The sequence below is a fragment of the Cebidichthys violaceus genome, unplaced genomic scaffold, assembly GCF_023349555.1.
Source record: "Cebidichthys violaceus isolate CVI_PGR_0920_01 unplaced genomic scaffold, fCebVio1.0.p SCAF_46, whole genome shotgun sequence".
In the NCBI taxonomy this organism is placed as follows: Eukaryota; Metazoa; Chordata; class Actinopteri; order Perciformes; family Stichaeidae; genus Cebidichthys; species Cebidichthys violaceus.
The window spans coordinates 825,035-847,261 of NW_027176661.1; the positions used below are offsets into that span (position 1 = coordinate 825,035).

A 22,227-nucleotide genomic window follows, 5' to 3' on the forward strand; every position below is an offset into this window, starting at 1 on the left:
CACATCAAAAGACAACTCTACAGTAACACACGTTCTATCTGCATTAGGCAATACAGAGAAGCTTTAACTATGACAACAATCTGAACATTACACCACATGAAATAAATACTAGGTCACTAATGGCTGAGTTGGCTATCGCAGACACGTAAATCAGAGGAAAATTACCGAGGAGTCTTCAACCACGCCTTTTTATTATTATGGCATCGTATCCCTCCACGGTGGAGGAGGGGCCCAATAGAGGGGAGGGGTAACTGAGTCAAGCGGCAGTGAAACAAGAACAGACGCGTGGCGGTGTTGCCTTCAAGATAAAATAAAATCGAGTACTCTAACCCATGTTCATCAACGTCACCTTTATTTTGAAAGTCATAAGCGGAAGTACTACGTCGTATTACATGTAACGTGACGCAGCCATTGCTCGACTCTCCAGTTGTGAAAAAAACCCCATCGATAATTGACAATTGGTGGGAAAAAAACGAGAAAAAAACATAGTTTTTAAGTGAAATTGGTTTTGTAAGCGTCGAGTAGGTTTGGATACGAGCTTTTTTTCTATCGGAAACATGGGGAACTGTCACACCGTCGGACCGAACGAGGCCCTGGTGGTTTCAGGTAACGTTGTGTGGCTACTAGCTGTGGTTCCTTAGGCTCCTTCCTGGCTCCTTATGCTCGATGAAGTGCGTGACGCTTGTAAAGAAAAACCCTGGAAAAATAATTAAAACACTCTCCTAACCTTTACTCGACGTGTAACTCACATGTGTTAAACGGTACACATTAGTCACGTGCTAACATGCCAACATGTGACCATTTGATGTACTTTAGTAGTGTTTAACGTCATGTATTTGGGAAAAATCTGTTGTCTTTTGGCGCCTTGATATCCGCTACCTCGTACCTTAGCTAATGCGTTTCTCATATTTATTTTTGTTACGTTTTCATGATACATGTACCTGTTTTCTCTGCTCCGTTTTCTCCTACTCGGTAGGATCTATTTGCTGTAATGCGTGTTCCAGTGGTCTCTCTTCGTTTGATTGGTTTAGGAGGATTAGATGGGGTCTGGTTGCGTATCTGTTCTTATTTTTGTTTCCAAGCGCAATGTTGGCGCATAAATCGTCTCTCACGTTGGTATTTTGTGATGATAACGCAGTTATTATGTATTACGATGGTGGATGTGCTGCATCTGGGCGTGTGAATTTATTTGATGTCTGTTTTTCTTGTGCTGGCAGGGCTTGGTGGCTCTCTGTCGCAGAAGGAAGACAGCTAAATTAATTAAATTACAGGAGAAACTGATGTGTCTCAGACCTGAAACGGTACAATCTCAGGGGCCCCCCATATAACAACTCAGAGGCCAGGGCCCCCTTTTGTGTTAAAGTTTTGGTTCCACAGACATTGGAATTTCTTTTATTAAAAAATTCAGCTAGAGTCAAATCACAACAACTGATCACAGCCCTCATTCTCTACAGTGTGTCACTAATGTATATACTGTCAAGTTATAGTGATGTTATGTCGCAGCATTCTCCATTGACCTGATATGGATCCATGGTGGACCTCAGACTTTTAGGAATTACGGACCTTTATCCTAATTTGAAAATCTTAATTTCTAAATGTGTTTTGGCAGTGTAGTGCATGAAGTATTACGAGCAGGCATCTGTCACTGAATCTGTCGGGGCAGTTTTCCTGTTTAACCCACTGGTGATGAAGAGAAAAAAACTGCTCTGGGATTTTCCATTGTGAGAAAAATTTCTACGAGCGTGTCAGTCTCCACATTTAGAGGAATTGGGAGCAGAGGTGAGTGGGCGTGAGTTGCGCATCCTGATTCAAAGACACATTCATTTCAGAAGTGTGAAAAGAAAGGATTGTATTTTTTTTTTTTGTGGAAAGATTGGGTGACAAAGCACTTCTTCCTTTTTGGCCAAAGGCTAAATAGCAAGTAAAGACTTTCATTTATTTTTGAGAACTAAATCCTGCTTCAAGAAAAAGTTAATGACAGGATTTTTTTTTAGCTTGTTTGCATTCTCATTCATTCACATGAAGCCCCCCCTCCACTGTGGAGTGAATGCAGTCAGGAATCTCAGCTATGCCTGTTACTACTTTAGTTGGCGATGGCGTTTGGCAGAAATCAGGTGGGTTTTAATAGTAAAAGCCTGCCCCACCCACATTCCCCTATTAAAACAGCACTTGTAATCTGTCTGAATTAGATTATGTCGTAACAGAACAACGTCCAAAAAATCTCTGTTCATGGTAGACATTCTGCTCGTGGTCAGCCTCTGAGTCAAAGTTTCAAAGATTAAAAAATGAAAAATGTTATGATTTATTTAAAAAGTCACTAGCACTATATTTGAGCAAAACATGTTACATTTCCTCCTATAGTGAATTGTTTGAGGCAGTTCAGACCGAGGGTCATGTAGCAACACAAGACTGACTGACTCAGTAGTTCATCATTTTGAGTTCAAGTTGAGAATGTTGCTTAGTGTTCCAAGTACTCTGGATCCGTTTTAAGCCACCGTTTTTTGTGGGGTATTGTTCAAGCACACCAGGATGTTGTGAATTGTTTTGTGTAACGTGAAATGCAAAGAGGTCACTGTGTCAGATTGAGATTTGTCTTTATAGAAATAAAATAAGTCTTATTTAAATTTATGTAATTGTTAACATATCAGCTGTGTGTGTGTGTGTGAGTGTGAGTGTGAGTGTGAGTGTGAGAGAGAGAGAGAGATGTGGGTCAATATGTCCTGCTGTAATGTTTGGTATGTGTCTGTAAAGATAGTCCAGCCCCTCTCCTCTTCTGTCTGTCAATTAACGCGTGGCAGCTGGGAATGTCACACTAAACACTCCAGATTAAGCGATCCGACTGAGGCTAGTGACTGAGACCAATGTGTGTTTCCTTCCACCTAACTTACATCTGGAGGAGGCCTCACATTCACTAACACATGACTGTTACTATAAACTATTTTCTACCGTTATTGTGATGTGTGAGTTGGATGAATGGTTTGAATTGTAATCACATGGACTAGAACAAAAACAGTAAAGCTGTAGTTGCACAGCAGATCACAGTAACAACCTACCGGTGGTTTCTGAGTCAAATCAAAAGATTTAAAGTGGTACCGGAAAGCAGGGAGTGGGTGCATGCTCCTAGTAGTGCAATAGGAGCAAACATTGTGGGCGCTGTGGTGGGAAGACCACAAGGTGCTTGTTTATGACTTTCAGAACAGCACATGATCATCTTCCTAAGACTTCCTCCTCTTTAAGCACTCACAGACAATGAAAACTGGGTCATCGTCTCAATACCTTCAATGCTACTTTGGGTTTAAAGCCAAATCTGCTGCTCCAGTTACATATAGGCCTATGTATTGCATGTATTATAAATGTATTCCTTCCAATGAACTGCATGAATGAAGTGCATCATCACCTTTATTTAGTCATTATGGTGGACTTTTTAAAAAACAGTTGTCATCACTACGAGTGCAAAATATCTGTTATAGCCACTTTTAAAAGGTCTCAACTATCTAAATCAAAATTTTGGGGATAATTTATTTGGGCTGGTCTCTTTTTTCTGACTGTTGTTTTCATCTGTTTTGTTCCAAAGGTGGCTGCTGTGGCTCAGATCAGAAGACGTATGTCGTGGGAGGCTGGGCTTGGGCCTGGTGGCTCATCTCTGACATCCAGAGGTAAGACCTCTCTGCTCCAGCTCCAAACCAAAGGAAATGCTAAATGTCCTTTTTGAGCCATAAAGTTTTAGACGGTATTTAAGAACACTCTTATCTGCAGGTCCACACAGCAGGTGTGACGTATTTGAGACGAGGTCTAATCAGGCAGATGAACTGAAAACACCTGTGTGGTGTTAAAGCTTTTGTTGACCACAGACCTTGTTTAAGGCGTCTAACCAAAAACCGTTTACATTGTAGTCAATGGGTTTGCAAAAATATGCAAATATGCTAATTCATTTCCGTGTTTTTCCTGCGTCACTCTGTTGACCAGATTGTCATTAAATTTAGTGAGCACATTGAAAACACACAAATGATCCACATAACAAAGAAAATGGGCACTGAAGTTACAGGTTAAATCACATGCACATTGCCTTGGTGCTATAAATACTCTGACACAAAATGAGTTAATCCATGGCTGAAAATCGTAGTTGGGATTTGTTGACCGTAAGATCATTTATGAAAAATGCCCAATTTGTACTTGAACATTTAAGAAATAGTCTAATTTTCATAGGTGTGTATTTAGAATGTAGATATTTGAAGTTTATCTCTGCAGACACCATGAAACATATTTTTCATTAAGACTTCCCTACTTGTATTCAGTGAAGAATAAATAAGTTATTTGTGGTAAATTGAGGCATCAATATTAAAGCCTAATGTTTACTAAATGTGTAAACAGGGTCACTTCTGTCCGCTGCTTTTAAATGCAGCTCCAACGAATCAGCTTCTGAGAAAACACTAACAAGATAAACAGATGGTACATAATGACGAGGTCAGCGAAAGTTACAAACACAATTTTTAAAAAACTATGCAAAAAAAACAAACTTGTCCATGTAATGTTAAACTCCCACACTTGAGTTAAAGGAAACAGAACATCATTTGCATGTGCTATTAATTTGATGATAAACAAATGGAATTTGTATTTTGTTTCTCTGCCAGAGCTTAAAAGCAGAAAGCAAAATCTAAAACAAGTCGAGTCCTCATCGAGAGACAAAACCTGCAGCTGAAACACTGACTCTTAAAATGAGACGGACTTGTTTAATTTACTGTAAAGCTTAAAGCTGTCTGTTCTGAAACGGGCCCAGACGTCCCTGTTGTGGCGCTGGGTTCAAAGTCGCTGATTAACGTCAGTTTGTTTGCAATGAAACTGTCTGTGGAGTCTGTGCCGTCATGTGGCCATTCTCAGTAAGACTTTGTCATGTTTGAGTGATGACACATTTAGACTGTACCATCTGTAAAAGTCAGTGTACAGAAATCCTAACTAACATGAACTAACTTGTGAAAATACTCCTTCTCTCTGGATCTGCTGGTGTTAAACGATGTATCATTCAGGGTCTGCATGCCTCTTTGTTTCTACTTTGCTAACGTGCTTTTGCTTTGTCTGGTGTTTATCTCACCCTTGTCTGAGCCCCAGTGTGTCTCCTTCAGGTTACCCATTTCCTATTAGGTGCTGCTCTTTGTCTTTTAGTTGCTAGGAAACGTAATGGTAGGCCTCGAGAATAAAAGACTGGATTCATAACCCCCTCCCCCATGTCCCAGGAATACTCTCAGTTCGGTCAACATTTCAGACTGTAAAAAAACGGTAGTGGCCACTTCAGCTAAAAGCCTTATGTGTATGAGGGCGGCGGTATATAAAATGAGGGGGGGGGGGGGGGCAGGGCAGTGTGGCTTCCTGCTCGTGATGCAGTAATCATGTTAATGTCCAGGCCTGTGACTCATTGATCCAGTTCTCCTGGAAAGAGCAGCAGCGGAGCCGTTAACCAGAGAGTCTCCTCTTTGCTCGTCGCTGCGATTGGCCTCCCGTGTTTTTGACTCGGGACAACAACCGCTCTGAGTCCGTATTTATCGTTAAAAGAGCAGCTCTGGCTGTTTTTAATCAGCTCTGAAACAAAATCTCACGTAAACAATCCAGCCGGACTAGCGCTGGAGGATAATGATGGTTTGGGTTGTGTAATCTCCGTACAAATGTAATCCTAAAAAAAGGAGCTTGGCTCGAGAATCCTTTCGACAGTGACTTGACTTTTTAATCTATAGGTCTCGCTCTTTGTCCCAGATTGTTGAAACATTTATTAACAGACAGACGAGAGGAACCGTGCTGTAGCTGTGACGATCCTGGTTTTTGTAAGAGGTGTCAGCAGCACGACATCATACATGAAACAGCCTCCGGGCTCTAAACCAGAAAAACAGGAGGTCCGGTTGTGTGTGTGTGTGTCCCCCCCCCCCCCCCCCCCCCCACCTCTTTCTCTTGACCTTGGTTACTGACATTCCTAACAGCTGTTGTCCAACTTACTGTTTTGCCTCTGCTATTCCCGCCTGCCTGCTCGCCTGCGTAGAATGTCTCTGGAGGTTATGACCATCCTCTGTCGCTGCGAGAATATCGAAACGTCGGAGGGTGTTCCCCTGGATGTGACAGGGGTGGCTCAGGTAATGCACTTCAAAAGATGAAAAAAAACAAAAAAAACAAAAAACAAGCAGTGGCTGGTGCTGGAGACCAAAGGAAGACCCAGGAACAAGGTTCAACTAACAAGCTAACGTTGTCTATGTTGTTTGCTTTTTCTCATCATGGCTTTTTTCCTTCTGCAGTGGAGCGGAGACAGTCAGCTGTCAGTAACCCGGCTCTTAACAACTAAAGCTCAACTCTGACTCACCTCTGGCAACGGGGTCAATAAATGAAGGCTATAGAAATGGCTAAAAAAGGGATTTGAGGAACCCAATGTTCAATGCAAATTGAGTTATTTGAATACAGATGCATCTGAAAATAGTTACGGCAACAATCTAAATCCTACAAAGTTTGAATTGTGGGTGGCGTCTCATTTTGCTCCGTTGTTAGTGATCTGGAGTCCTTGGGTGAATGGTTTCACTTTGTCCTGTTTCTTTCCTTGTGTTATGGCCCTTCACTTCATTTTGCTTTCCCCTTCCGAACATGTCAATTTTTATTTTATATTTTTTCCACGTTCTTCAACAGGATAACGCTTGAGATTATGACCCTGCAGCCGAAGTGTGAGGATGTAGAGACAGCGGAGGGTGTAGCTATTACTGTCACTGGGGTGGCTCAGGTAAATCACTACACTTTTCTGGGAATGCCAGTTCAGACTCCACTAACCCCCCCCCTCCCTCCTTTTCCCTGGCATCACCCCATAATCACAGCAACGGTGGTGTTTCATACAGAAGGCTCAAATTAAGATGGACACTGAGTCAGATGTACACACAGAAATGTTGGGTCAAATTGTTGTCTGCATGATATACCTTCATATTGGAGGCAAGCCTGCTTTCAGACTGACAGTCGCACTGCGTCCAAACAAAAACAACACTCCTCATTCATTTCAATGAGACCACAGAATCGGCATAATTCAGTTGGCATCTGGTGTCTGATAAACCTTCAAACCCGACTTCCTAATTCGTATTCCATCGTCTCACTGGTCCAGCACACCTTATATATGTACCCCCTCGCATTTTGTTGACCGTGTTATTTTCAGTCTGAACCTGGTCCCAGTGTGACTGGAGAAGAGGGTCTGTGTAGAGCCTGATGCGCATTTTAGTGTAAATCTTAAACTTTCATTTTCATTGTCTCTGCTATTTGGTTGTTTGATCCTGTTCAGTGCCAAAGGGAACTTTTTTAGGTCAACGACTTGAGATGTTAAAGAGAAAATCCACCTTAAAATAAACCTAACTTGAACTTCATTTCTTATCATCTCAAGCATTGATACGTACGTGAAATTGACCCTCTGCATCCAGATTTACTTCAAGCTTACAAAATATAAGTGAGCATGTAGACATGGACACTAGATACCTAATAATTATGTTATTTGTTTATAGCAATCAGTGTTACAAGACTCTACAAAGTTCCTCAAGAATCAAACAAAGATTACAGTACCAGATGAGTACAAGCAAACATATGAAAAAACTACAAGTCAGTCAGTTCATAGTTCCCCTGCTAAGACCAGAATAATGCATGTTAAAGCAATAAAATGGAGGAAAGAAGAGCATGTGCTGGCTGAATGAAAAAAGAACAGGATTTGTTCTGAACTAGGTTCAGCCACAGCAACGCCGTAGGCTTCACCACAACTGTCGCGTGTCCCTGAAAATATGGAACTACATGTTCGCATGACTGTGGCCACAGGGATGCCACATGGTCGAGGAGGCTGAATGTGATTGGTCAGCTTGGGCTGCTTGTGTTTTCCTCCTCTTTCTGACGCCGGTGGAGATTGATGGTAGTGAAAAGAACATTGGGCAAGTTGAAGGAAAAGCTCACGGAGCAAAAGCTACCTCCTCAGTAAATCAGGGTGACCGTGGCTAAGAGGAGAGCAGGGCCGCCTTTCAATCAGAGGGTTGGTGGTTCGATCCCCAGCTCCTGTCATGTCAATGTGTCCTTGAGCAAGACACTTAACCCCAAAATGTCTCCCGTAGCTGAGCCTACAGTGTGTAGATAGATCCTGAATTGTAAGTCGCTTTGGATAAAAGCGTCTGCTAAATGACTGTAATGTAATGTAATGTAAATGTTTCAGCTCTCCACGATTACCACTCTGTCACACTGGATAAAAGAAGATAAACACTGATTTCTTGGGGATAGTCTCCCGATTCAGTAATGAGAACCTTTCCATCGTCAGAAAGTAAACGCTGTACCGTGAGCAATATAATAAAACATGCACATGATACGGCCTGATCATGCGCAATACATCTAATCCTGTGTTGCAGTGTGGTTCTGTCAGTGTAAGTACAAAACGTACACTGTTAGTGTCTATGACGGGACTGTTTAGTCAATTATAAATTATTAATATTATGAATCTTTTTACGGTGGATTTTCTCTTGCAGAACTTGTTCCATAATATTTTCTGCATTTCTGTTTGTAAATGATATTCATTTCCCGTTCTGTTTAATTATTTTTTTTTTAATGTCTGCATGCCAGTATTTCTTTTTGTGTTTGAACGAGGATGCCTCATTATCAGTTCTGCATTTTAAGCACAGTTATGCCGACGTTCCTCTCCTCTGTGTTTTCCTACATGCATGCTGACAATGAGCCCACTGTTTGGGAGCTGAGCAGCCCCTCACTCTCACACAGTTCACTTCACAGAGAGGCTCATCATGCCACCATTTGATTGGGCCAACCGTTACCATTGTGGAGCGAGTGTCCCATGACAACATGGGTAGTGTGTGTCCTTGGTAAATTAAAGAGACGCACATGTTTAGAGTAAGAGGGAGGCCCCCAGCAGATAGAATGTAAAGGAAACCAGAGCAGAAAATAATCTAGGATATTGTTTTAAACCAGCGTTAATGTTCTACCACATGGCTTTCAGTAGGAGTATATTTATTTACTTTGACAGCCTTCTGGTCAGTTGGCAGTAAAACCATCCATTGATGGACCTTGCACATCTATTATCTTACAAAAATGGCCTTTAAGGAACAACATGAGCTGAGGGAATATTTATCAGGAGAAGTTTAGATGCCACTCTTGATCCATCACATTTCCTGTGCTTGTGCTTTTTTCGTTGTGTATCTCGACGGAGCTGTGTGTCTGGAGGAGGCAAGAGCAGTGGGGATGGGGAGGGTGGGGTTGGAGTAGGAGGTTAAGGTTTAAGTGCATAGAGCACTTTGTTCTGGTGTCGGTCGTGGCACGGCTCCCCCTGCTGGCTGTCTGTGAGCGTGGTTGTGTGGCTGGCTTGCAGCCTTCTCTGCTTCCAGAAGTGCGTTTCCTTGGAATGATGTCCATCTTCCCCTGACTTTGTGTTGCCCTCATTCTTGGTATGAGTGCATGTCGCAAAACCAAACCATGTGCAGACCTCTCGCCTAAGGACCCAGCTCATTCTCTCTTTTCTTACAGCTCCAGTGGAGCACAATCTCACCCTAAACCTCGTGTCTTACACCATTTGTTTTTGATTTCCTGACTGTATAAGCGACCTCTCTTACTATCACTGAATGTTCCTGTGTTTCTCTCGTAAACCTCAGGTCATTGCCATTCATTTTCCTTTTGTTTATTTTTTTTCTGTTAATTATCCCGCTGATGGTTTTTGTTTCTGCATTTAATTCCCTCAGCTTTAAATTATCTTGTTTGTTTTTTTGACCTTGTAACAGGAACATACAGTAGATTGCTGATTTGGGATTCTCACTGCATTACCGTGAATCTAGCTTAGATGTTGGGATTGTCTTCAGTATAATTATCATGTGAATCTAGAATATATCTTTTTGCATTGTGATGGTTTAGAGAAGCGTTTTCATTATAAATACATGCTTTGCTTGTCATCATACGTCCAAAGGGAACGGGTTTGAGGTAAAATTGTCTGCATTTTCTGCTATTGATTGTAAAGCATTAAATGGCTTAATACTGACCATTAGATCTGTCGGCACACATACTGTGTGACTACAGTCACTGTGTTATGATAATTTATACCAGATACAAGCTCTCTACATGCATAACTATGATGTTGTGTTTAAAAACGTAACAATGAAGCTGCATTGAGCTATTCCTTTGCACATGTAGTTTTGTTTTTTGAGAAATGTAAACTAAGAAACTTAAACATGAAATGTTAATTAATTATTGATTTTCTGCCCATATATAATTGGTAACGCCTTGTTTAATCAAACTTACAGTTTCAATGATCAGCCCTGAGGATTATGTAGCCTTCCATACAAACCCAGGCTGTTGATTAAGTGTTTATAATCCCTTTTTTTCTTCTGTATAAGTAATTATTAAAGCAGCTCATCACTGAACAGCCAAATCAATAGCAAGGATGCACAACTCAAAAACAACCCAGCCTTTATGCATTGCAGACTTTTGTTGATTTCCCATTCTTCATGTTATGCCCTCTTACTTCTTTATGTTACTGATGGTGTTAAAGTGAGAAGAGGTAACTGATGAGAAAGAAAATGATTGTTAGATGATGCCACAAAAGCTAGTATGGGTCATGTTTACATGTGTGCCACACCCATGAGCTGCCTGTATTTGTTCTTGTGTTTGTGGATGTGTGCTCAGCTGATGCTCTTTGTCCACGTTGGCACCAGGTGAAGGTGATGACAGAAAATGAGCTGCTGGGTTACGCCTGCGAACAGTTCCTGGGGAAGTCAGTCGTTGAGATCAAGAGCGTCATCCTGCAGACCCTTGAGGGTCACCTGCGCGCCATCCTTGGTGGGTAGCCTCTCCAAACGGCATCGTCATTGTTTTTTGTTTTTCCAACAAATGTGCACAGTCCGTGTAGTTTTTTAAATTGTTGTTCATGTTCTAGAAAGAGAGAGGAGAGGGATTGAGGGAAACGCATATGGCAGCTCCATCAGATCTTTTTTTCTTCCTTTTTAACTTTTTTACTTATTTATTTCAATATCTTGGAGTCAAAACATGTGAGACATGATCACAACATGAACATGTTTGGCTCCCAGAGGATTATTAATGGCATGTCATAATTCTCATGATTTCGATTTCTAACTAAAGATACATTTGAATGAGTTCTAGTCGGTTTTTGTTCAGTTGGAGATGAGAACCTCACCATGATTTGAGTCACAGTGTGAAGCAGTTCTACCAGAAAGGTGGTTGTGGAGTGAAATGTGCCAAGAGGCAGGTTGGTTGCTGACTCAGGTCTTCCCTGTTTAATTTACATTCTGGTAAAATGTGGTTGACAGCATGACATGCACACCAACACAATGATCCGGTGGCAAACTAGAACAAGGAAAGGCCAGTTTGATCAAAGCACACTGAATGAAATGGCAGGTGCTGCTTCTGTTTATTCAAATAAATTGCTCTCACAAACATAAATTATACAACTTCCTCAGTGTCAGAGGAGAAGTTGTTTAAAACGGATCATTTGGCTGTCGTTACTCTCTTAACATAATGCCCATCTTTGTCAGCGGGCTCAATTTTACAATTGCGTTGACGGGAAAGCACTAACCCCCGTGTTGATCCTCTCAGGCACCCTAACCGTCGAGCAGATTTACCAAGATCGAGACAAATTCGCCACTCTGGTGCGAGAGGTGGCATCACCCGATGTGGGCCGCATGGGCATTGAGATACTCAGCTTCACCATCAAGGTGAAAGACATCAAGTTGACTTCACACATTTATCTTTTGAACATCTGTATCGAATTTGAATTAGAACAATTGAATAACTTAATGCACCTCCACATTTATTCGTCCTCCTGATAGGATGTGTATGATAAAGTGGACTACCTGAGCTCACTGGGCAAAACTCAGACAGCCGCAGTACAGAGGGATGCAGACATCGGCGTGGCGGAAGCAGAGAGGGACGCTGGTATCAGGGTAAGAGGATGTTAAAACTTCAGACAAGAGCAATTAAAAATCATCCGTTCACTGATTGTTGAATAGCTGTTAGCTAATAGCCGTCACATTAAGAAACCAACAAGTGGCTCCTAATCCATCTTCCATGTATTACTATGTCATTATGTCATGCACAATGTCTTTTACAGGAAGCTGAGTGTAAGAGGGAAATGATGGACGTCAAGTTCTTAGCTGACACAAAAATGGCCGACTCCAAACGAGAGCTGGAAATGCAGAAAGCTTCCTTTAATCAGGAAGTGAACACAAAGGTATGACTTGTATGGTTTGGACTCGATTTTGAGCTGACTACCTTCAACAGTCCGACGTGAGAGTAAAGTATTAATGAAAACCTCCGACCTCTCCAGAAAGCAGAGGCTCAGCTGGCGTACGAGCTGCAGGCGGCCAAAGAGCAGCAGAAGATCCGTCTGGAGGAGATTGAAATCGAGGTGGTGCAGAGGAAGAAGCAGATCACCATCGAGGAGAAGGAGATCGACCGCACTGAAAAGGAGCTCGTCGCCACCGTGAAGAGACCCGCCGAGGCGGAAGCCTACAAGATGCAGCAGCTGGCTGAGGGACGCAAGTGAGTTGGTCCCACACAGACATTCACCGCACACTGCAAACATTCTCTCTTCATCATCTAAGTCTTAACCAATCTGGCCCGAGTGCCCCCACCGGCGGGGGCGACGCATGCATCCAAAAATAAATCCACTCATAACGTGCACTCATCAGTAACGAATATAATGATGCCGCATACCTGCTCAAACTGCAGCTCCTGCGCTACAAAGTCATCTCATCTGTTTGTACACACTCCAAACACAACATATGACAAAGCTACGTATAATACCAAGTAACACAATTGATATAGCGCCCCCTAGGCAGTCCCCCTCGCCACATTTATGCCAATAACGTTTTGAAAAATTAATTCAATGCTAACACCCGTTAGCTCCGGAGATCGCTAGCGACCAGATGGTCGCAGCCATTTTTTCACATTCAACACAGCCTCGCAGTTTTACTTATAAAACAAAGCCATCAGCATAATCGATCACATCATAAACCAGCTCCTTACTTTGAGATGTTCTGCAGCAAAAAAAAAAATGAATCCGTTCATGTTTACTGTCCATCTGTTCAGCTCATCATCCTCTGTGTGGATTCAAAGCTGGCGCTGCCGTCGTGTGCCTCGTGTGCCTGCTAGCGGAAGGGGCAGGGTTATACGTCTCAGCAAATCAGATTTGAGAAATTTGACACTCGGGTAGTTTTTATTTTATGATTGGCTAACGGATTCTGTCATTCAAAGTCACGTTAGGTTGTTTCAACAGAGCAGGCTGTGACGCGTCTATGGAACGTTCATTGGGTCAAATCAGCCCTTCACACAGGCTGAAAGGCCCTGGAGGATAAAAAAAACTTGAATTCAGACGATAAAATCCCATGGATGACAAACATTAACAGTCTCAGAGAGGATCCAGGCTCTCAAAATGATGCCAAACTGCTGCATATGGATAGATTGAACACTATTAGTGATAAAAGAAGTGAAATATATAATTATATAGTATATAAAATTACAATGAAACAGCTGGAACAAAATTACATTTTGGTTGACCTCGTTTGAGTTCTCCGTACTAGATCAAGATGTACTAGATAAAGCTTCACTTTATCAAAGTAAAAATTTGTTTAGAGACCCTCAACATATAGTTCTATGATCTGGGAGAGCTGGAAAGCTTGTAGCTACATGATTTCTAATAAAGAAATATCCTGAAATTTTTTTCATTCAAAAATTTGAATTTTCAATTTGTGCTGTGTGCCATCTTAATCTACTCTTAACCAGTAACATATATACTGATATTTACACATATCAACACATCTCACAAGTGTTAGGGTTATTTTAATACCAAAAGTATTAAAATAGCCCTTACAGTTGCAACGCTACACTCATTATCGTATGGGTATGCTATTTTCGAGCTGAGGGCCTAAAAATCGGTCTAGGGTCCAATTAAAGTCTTCGTACCTGCTAATGATGTTGGGACATTTTAATTTTCTCTATTTAAACCTGTTAAAATTAGGAAGGATACGAGTGGAAAAAACCCAGATTGTTGTCCTGGTCTTGGCATTTTAAAGACACCATTCTTAAAGGTGCAGTGTGTGGGATTTGGCGGCATCTTGTGGCGAGGTTGCAGATTGCAACCAATTGAAACTTCTCCCGTGTGCCAAGCGTGTAGTTAGTAGAGCTAAAGAAGACGACACCAAAACGCAAATGTCCCCATTTAGATCCACTGTTTGGTTTGAACGTTCTGGGCTACTGTAGAAACATGTCTGCCGGGTTTTATGATGGTTTTAAAGTTTGTTTACATCAGTACAATAAACCTGCAAATCCAGCTTATACATTCATATGTTGTCGCAGAACAGTACATGACTGGCCGCTAACGACAGTAAACACTAAACAGTCCTTTCGATGCTTGTCAAACCCCAAACTCAGGATAAAGACGGTGCTGACGGCGCAGGCAGAGGCCGACAAAATCCGCCTCATCGGCGAGGCCGAGGCCTCCTCTATTGAAGCCGTGGGCAAGGCAGAGGCCGAGAAGATGAGGCTGAAAGCAGAAGCCTACCAGCAGTACGGCGAGGCGGCCAAGACGGCGCTGGTCCTGGAGGCTCTGCCCCTGGTCCGTGGTATTTATTTATACACCACTGGTTTGAAAAGATTTCACCTACATTTAAGATGTTTGCTTTATTGGTTTGATCACCCAAATGTCTTCACCACTAGAGGTATGGCACCAAATTCATCTGTGTGTTCTTTAAATAGATTTTACAGAACAGGAATTAAAGACATACTATAAAAAAGTTTTTGTTTTTGTATTCTGAAGTTTGAATATATGTTTTTATTCTCAAACATCAGCAAACTAGTTTTCACCATCAGATAAGTCGATTATAAATCAGCTGCATTAAAACATAGTGCAGGTTAACACGCCTAGCGGGTTTATGTGGATCATTAAAAATGAACTAATGCTACACCCTTACATATTCCCAACATGGTGTTTGTTAAAGCATTGCACTGGTCAGAGTTATCAATCAGACAGATGACTTTGGTATCAATATTTGAGTCACATGGGGCATATTCTTTTTTTCTCTGATGAGACGGAATGAATGGAATATGTTTGTGTCAATTCCTGTCATATATAGATGGTACGAGGAGTGTTTAATCAGTGAAATAACAAACGGATGCTCCCTTGTGTTTCATCAGATTGCCAGTAAGGTGGCTGCACCTCTGTCCAAGACCAGTGAGATTGTCATCCTGAGCGGAGATGGCAGCCGCGTGACCGGAGAGGTGAACCGTCTGTTAGCTGAGCTCCCCGTGTCCGTCAACGCCCTCACTGGAGTGGATCTGACTAAGGTGAGGGTGGCACTGTTCTCCACAGGAGTTCATACATTTCAGCACACCCCTCTTGTTGTGTTCAGGGCCATCTGTACACTTGGCTTATGATCGCTGGAAATTATAAGCTTGGGTGTCTTGAGTGTTTGAACCACTTCAACAAAAAGCAGAATACAAAGCAGCCTCATGATGCTCATAATAATACTAATGTTGATCCATTTGCAATGGAATAAAACATTACTACAACAGCTGACCAGAGGTTATTTAATAGAGCACAGACGCCAACGCTCAACAATTCTCTATCTTGCCGAGCTGCAGCCTCCGTGTTGTTAGCTCATCATTCACGTCTGCAGGGACTTTCCAACTAAATTGCACAAGAATGCAGGGCAGTTTGGGAGCAGCATGGGAAGCCACGTGGACAATTTGACCACCCACATATGAACAAAGTTTAATAGTTCTGGCAAGAAAATGAAATTAGTATTGTGTAAATATGCAACACAGTCACCATAACAACTTTATGAGGTGATAATATAATATGATAATACAGTGTGGTATTTTCCACTTGTTCAGCTGGCTAAGAGTAAGCAGGAACGAGCAGTTTTTGCAGTTACTGAGATGTTTCACCATTTATTTTTACAAAAAAATATTTCAACTCCTAATTTCGTCCAATCTTAACTGAATTTTGAACATAACATATTTGGTTGAGCATTTAGTTATGCTGTTCTTGTTTGATGCACCAGTGAGGCTATAATTGATAGTATTAATGTTGTAATGCATTGTACAATTGCAATTTAACACGCATACATCCTGACTTAGTGTGTGTGTGTGTGTGTTTGTATATATATATATATATATAGACAGCACTGAGCTGGGCCCTCATGTGTTCCTCCCTGTTATAAGCAGCTAATCCTCTTGTCCTCTGATCCCACAGATCCCTCTGCTCCAGAAGATGATGAGCCCACAGTGCCAAACAGCCATCTGAAGACTCAGGCAAGAGACGCGTCACTCTGAATCCTCCGACATTTATCTGCCTCAAGCATGAATTATTTTATTTTTTTCGAGGAGTCACCCTCTGACCCCTTATGCAACTGCCTTTGACCAGAAACACTTGACATCCACCAAGAAGTTTTAAAAAATATATATTTTTAAGAGGTTTTTTTTTTATTTTCTAAAGGAGAAAAAAATCTGGGGCCTTAACTTCCAAAGGACCAGACTATATGTATCTTCTGTTGTTTTTAGTTCTAGACGCATTGATCCTTATCACACTGCACTAGTTATCCAGGATTTTATGCTGCAATCCCTTTCAGTCATCCAAAACAGACTTGGGTGTTTTTAAGAGACAAAAGTCTGAGTTGGCCCACTTTGAATGTGGTGGTGTGAAACATTATTTTAACAACTCCGGTGTTAGGGCATGTGTTCACCTCAGGAGCAGTGTCCCATCTCCTGCCCCGTCACCCTCAAACAGTCGTCAGAGTTAGTGAAGTAACTTCCAGCAGACTGAGCCCGGCGTGGAATAGTGCAGCTTTCGTTTCCCCTTTGCTTTTAATTAGTCAACTCTTAACTCTATTACACCGCTGTTACACTTAATGCTCCCCAGATCTTCCCCCTTCACTGTGATTGTAGAATTCTGCAGCGTATTACAATATCGGTAACATATGAATCACCCGTATGATCGTTCTTACCTCGCGGTACACCGTCATGTTGTCTTCTCGTTCTGATGTGCAGTGCCTGTTCACCACTCAAGTGCCCAAACCTTAGGACAGTGGTTTGGTTTTAGTTGGATTTATGTCCGAGTATGTCACTGTGTTATAGATGGATGATGTTTTAATATTGCTCCCTGTTTTCATGACATATGCTTCTACTAACAACCGTGTTTACTCTTCACTTTTGTCCCGTGTTTAGACACATAGGCAGATACAAACGCTAAGCAAACGAATAAGACGAAGCCATACTTAGAGAAGATTAGCCTTAAAGATAACCCCGGACGCCTGCCAGGCCTACTGAACTTTTCTTTATAACTAAAGGTAGCACATGGTAGACGTTCAGGGTCTGAGCTTTAATTCATTTTGTAACCCTCCGACTCGGATGTGGTAACGTGTTTTCTCAGAAGTCGTTTTAAAATGTTCACTTTTGCAGACTGCATGCATATTTTGTAACCTTTTAAGAGTCCCTGCGGGTCCGAAAGTTACCACTGTGTCTCTTATCTGACCACACCCGATCTGTGATGATAAAGCAGGAATTTTATGTGCCGTTCGGTCGGTCCACACCTTGTTAAGTTGGAAGATAAGCATGTGATCAGGTTGTAAACACGTGCGTGGTGTTTGTGCTTGGGAGGGCTTCAGTTTAGTAAATGCAATGTCGAGCAGTTGGATCGTTCAATTTTTCCTGCTGCAGCTAAGTGAAGCATAAACTCTTTTTCTTTTTTTCTTGCCTACAGGTCAATCAAATTACTACACGTAGTCTGTTACAATCATCACAATCATTGTGACACAGTGTGCAACCACTTTCACCCTCTAGATGGCACGATCGCCACAGGATTTAAACTCGTATTTAGTTACTCTTCAACATGAATGAGCCTTTTGTTGTTAGAAATTCAAACATTTCATTTTCATATTACACTTTTTGCCGCATCATCCAACCTGCTTGCTGTGAAGTAAGGCTGCCCTTTTTTCCATTTTGTGTTTTGTCTTCTGGGTTAATCATGAATCATCATTAACCACTTTACAGAATCTGTGACCTTTTTTTTAATGTGTTTTAATCTTGCCACTGACGTTACAACGTTATTACAGTCGCATTGTTTTCTTTACCTTTTGTGAATAAACATGAGGCTCGTGGCTCGAATTTCATCTGGTTTCTGTTTTTGACAAAAAATGTACAATTCCCGCCAAGTTGAAACCGGCTGTTAATGTTGCTGAAATTGCTGCCTTGTTTTGCGCAGATACAATAATACTATTAACATGTAGACGTGTGATATTCTTCATCATTTGAAATGGGCCAGTATTTTTATAACAAGCGATTGGCAACCTCTAATATCAGTCATTAGCCAAGATCACCACGGTCTCGTTTTTTAAACTGTGAGAAGTCACAGCAGCCAGCAGTCGACACTTCAGTGTTGTCTTTTAGAGATCGAGACAAATGTCATTTTTCAATCTGCTGTACGACAGATGGTTGACAGTTCTCATCATCATCAGGCTAGAAACACACAGTGGCTGATCTGGAAATGTAAAACTACCCACTCGCTGTAGTTTCTGAATACACTTGAGATGAGAAGTGAAGCAGTTGCAGAATCGTCTGACAGTTAAAAAAGTGGCCACTCCCGTGATGTTTTCTTTTTTCTTTTCTTTTTTACAATAATCAACTGTGAGTGTTTGTTTCCAGTCTGGCGTGAGGTTAAATCGTCTAAATATTATGGTTAGAAACTTTATAATGCTCCTTTTATTGAGAAAAGTAGATTTTGTTTATGTACACAGTGCCTTTGTTAGATAATGAAGAGGTCGTTTGATCGTGAATTTACTGTAAAACAAAGACTGGCTTATAGAACATCTGAACGTTATACATACAAAGTGTTCATCTGTACAATTTTTTTTTTCCTTCCTGCCTTTTCTGTTTTATTAACTTTACATTCTGTGATGCAAATGTACAAAGGAACACCCACGAATATATATATATATATATATATATATATATATATATATATATATTAAATGATAGATATAAATGTAGCATTTAATAGCTTCTCCTTTGAAATCTGGTGTTTCATTTATTTGGCCATTATATTTTGTGCCAAAAATAAAATTTCTTGATTTGTCTAATAAGAATAGAGGCAACTTTATGTTGCTCAAAGTGAAATGTTGGAGAACATGATTAAAGACCAAACACTATACAGACCTACGCCTTAACTCTCTTCACCTGAACATGTCCGTCTGTCGTCTGTCATGGAAATATTCTGTAATCTCTATGAAAGTTATATTGTGGATTTATCTTGTGGCTTCTCATGTTACAATGGCCTTTGGAAAACTGGTCGAGCATGGCATTTTTCAAGCACGTCTTCATGTTGTTCTGTGTTGTGTGCCGCCCTATAATAAACATTATACCACTTCCTGTTGGCCTCGCTGTCCGTCTGTTCCAGAAAAATTCAACTGAGAAGGCCTTACTTCTTTGAAAAAAAACACAAAATTCCTTAATCTGTCACTTCATTAGTTGTGGAACCTTATTCCAAAGAAGATGATCTGTCTGACTAACACTGGCACATTTACAGAAATGCTGATTAATGTGAATAGTGCATATAAATAAAGAAAAAGACGGTACATCTTTAGAACGTTAACGGTCATGTCCCCCTGAAGCTGATGGAGGACGTGACTGTACAGACTGACTCAGAGACGGTTCACATTCAACCTGAAGAGGGCAGTCACCTCACAAACAGACAGAGGACAGATACTACTGCAGCGACAGACTTCAGTACTAGCAGTCCTACTACAACTACAATTAAAAACTCATATATTCACACAAGCAAATTATGTATCACAGTGGGCGTAGATGCAGTTATATTAATGTTTTTTTGCACGTTTAAGATAATTTACTGCTAAGTGTTTTACAAGATAATACAATGTGTTTTGGATTTTTGAAAAGTGATCTTCCAGTTAGTTGTTCATTTCAATTATTTTCTGTACTGGTTAATCAAGCTTGATTAACCTGGGAACTTATTTGAGTTAGGAACTGATAAATAAATATAATCTTTGACTCACTGTATCATTTCACTTCATTTTAATAGTACAAGCATGTGGCCCTGACTTTAAAATCTGTCTGCCTAATAAACGAATAATGATTTAACTTCACCTCTGGTATCTCAAAACATCTGATAGCATGTCCCTTCTTAATTATACCTGGTGTTCCTCGTAATATTAAAGGGCTTTTCTCTTTGGTTAATCAAGCTCAAAATGCATTAATGGATCAAGATGTAGACCTGATCAACACTGCATGCAAAATGCCTTTTTTTTCCATAAATAGTGAAGTGTGAAATAAGTGCAGCATTAACCTGCCACACTGGCTGTACACTTCAACTCGTGTACAGCTCGATTTGGGGTCTTCAGATTCAATCTCCTCTAATCTAAAAAAAATAAAATGATGTGGCTCACATTACTCCAGGCCAGATGATTCACACCTCTGAAGTGGAAACATAAACTACCCTCTGATAATGGCTGATGAATAAAAAAAAGGTTCAAATAGGCGAGAAACAATAAAATTATCACTCAAAGTTTTCTTTTTTTTATACTCCAGAAACTTATGTTGCCCTGGAGGATGATCAAACTCTTTAATAATGTCTCTCTCACTTTTTGTCTTTCTCCACAGACTCTTAATTAGTCTGCTTGTATAAAAACTTATTTCCACAGTGTTATATTTTGCCATGATCTGAGCCAGCGATGGGGGTGAGGAGGGAGGGAGGGAGGGGTGAGGCTAGACAAAGCTAGAAACATGTGGTGGACACGAGGGGATGGGGGACACTACATGATGTCACGGCATTAAGAATGCCTTTACTTGTCGTTTTAAGAAAAATTCAAGAGAAAGCTTGCCTCCCCTTCACCCAACTGCAAACAGTTCGATCAAGTTTCCCCTGAGCACTCTGAATAAAACCGGCCTGTTGCATAATGAGAACTTCCTCCCTTTCTGTCTCTACACGTGAGGTGAAGAATAAAAAAACGTATCTATGAACGCAAATGGAAAATGTGCAGAAAAAGTGTTGCGTTTCTGCAGCAGATAAGGAGTCGGAGAGACAGATAGTCCTACCCCCATCTTTATCTGTGTCCACAGGAGGACCTCCCACACCCTGACTGGGGAGTCCACTCGGACTTCGCTAAAGAGCATTTTGTCGCATGTTCATACAACAGCGTCCATACACAGAGCAGCTACTGAATTTAAGTATTGCGTCATTGTTCCCGTCCCTCTCCCCCCTGCAGGTTTACACTAACTGTGATAAATGAAATTGACCTTAGTGGTGTAATGGTGGCTGGAGACGTGAGTATACTGTGAATACTTCCATGCTAATGACTTGGCGTCGCAGCAGGTACATTCATCAGCGTTGCTCGAGAAGTCACTGGACTCGATACATAAATGAGGAGGCAATATTCCTGTGTGCATCCTGCACTACATTACTCTGATCTTGTTCAGTTACCGCTTCACAAGCGCCTGCAGCAGAAGTTAAGAGAGCAAAGTCCCCCGCAAAGACAAAGACAGTCTATTATGTAAGGGACAGACTGTCAGGGACCGAAGACAAACGACACCGTTATCACCGTCCAGGCATAATTTGATGGTGCTGTGAATTTGACGTGCGGTGACCGACTAACACATCTCATAAAAAAAATGTTTTTAAAAACAGATCTCAGCTGCTCTCCACATCCTGGAATCTAGCCGAGTTCATGAAAAACAGTTTAATAAATCAGATGACACAACATCAGCTGACGTATTGCAGCATTAAATTCCAATCCATGAAAAACCATCACGCATAAATCCAAGGGCTACGAGATTCAGAGGACTCAAGATGCATTGACACATTATGCGATAAAGCTCCAAGTGTTTTTAATGGGTGTTTTGGCTTACTGCTGGGTGCTTTTAATTAGACGTTTGACCAAGAAAGGTCAAAACTCACAAGTAGTTTCTGTGAAGTGGTTCGGACGTGAAGAATATTTGGGGAAATATGAGAAATATTGAGTGCTTCTAGGGAAGCAATTTGTATTGCTGCTGCTGTTAAGTCAAACTGATTCATATACAAAAAAAATCAAGTCTGGCACAATATGACATTTTAAATGATTGAAAACGGTAAATGAATAGACTTTTTTCCTAAAATATCAACAAATGAGATGAAAGACGTGTACTCAAAAAAAAAGTTAGTTGCTTCTGCCCACAGTTTTCATTTTTAAA

At 41.1% G+C, this 22,227-nt stretch overlaps 1 protein-coding gene across 2 annotated transcripts; it reads left to right on the forward strand.

The window, feature by feature from the left end:
• The first annotated feature begins 398 nt into the window (after positions 1 to 398).
• Positions 399 to 19,413, forward strand: LOC137886793 (flotillin-2a). Of its 2 annotated transcripts, none has more exons than XM_068729415.1 (11): positions 399 to 606; positions 3,575 to 3,656; positions 6,026 to 6,116; positions 10,689 to 10,812; positions 11,587 to 11,705; positions 11,820 to 11,933; positions 12,101 to 12,220; positions 12,317 to 12,531; positions 14,422 to 14,605; positions 15,184 to 15,333; positions 16,244 to 19,413. In XM_068729415.1, the coding sequence occupies exons 1-11, from the start codon at positions 558 to 560 to the stop codon at positions 16,292 to 16,294; spliced, it is 1,299 nt and encodes a 432-aa protein (XP_068585516.1). In that variant the 5' UTR covers positions 399 to 557; the 3' UTR covers positions 16,295 to 19,413. The 2 variants fall into 2 exon arrangements, with proteins under 2 accessions (XP_068585516.1, XP_068585515.1); XM_068729414.1 differs by lacking the exon at positions 6,026 to 6,116 and adding an exon at positions 6,658 to 6,748.
• The last annotated feature ends 2,814 nt before the right edge of the window (positions 19,414 to 22,227 follow it).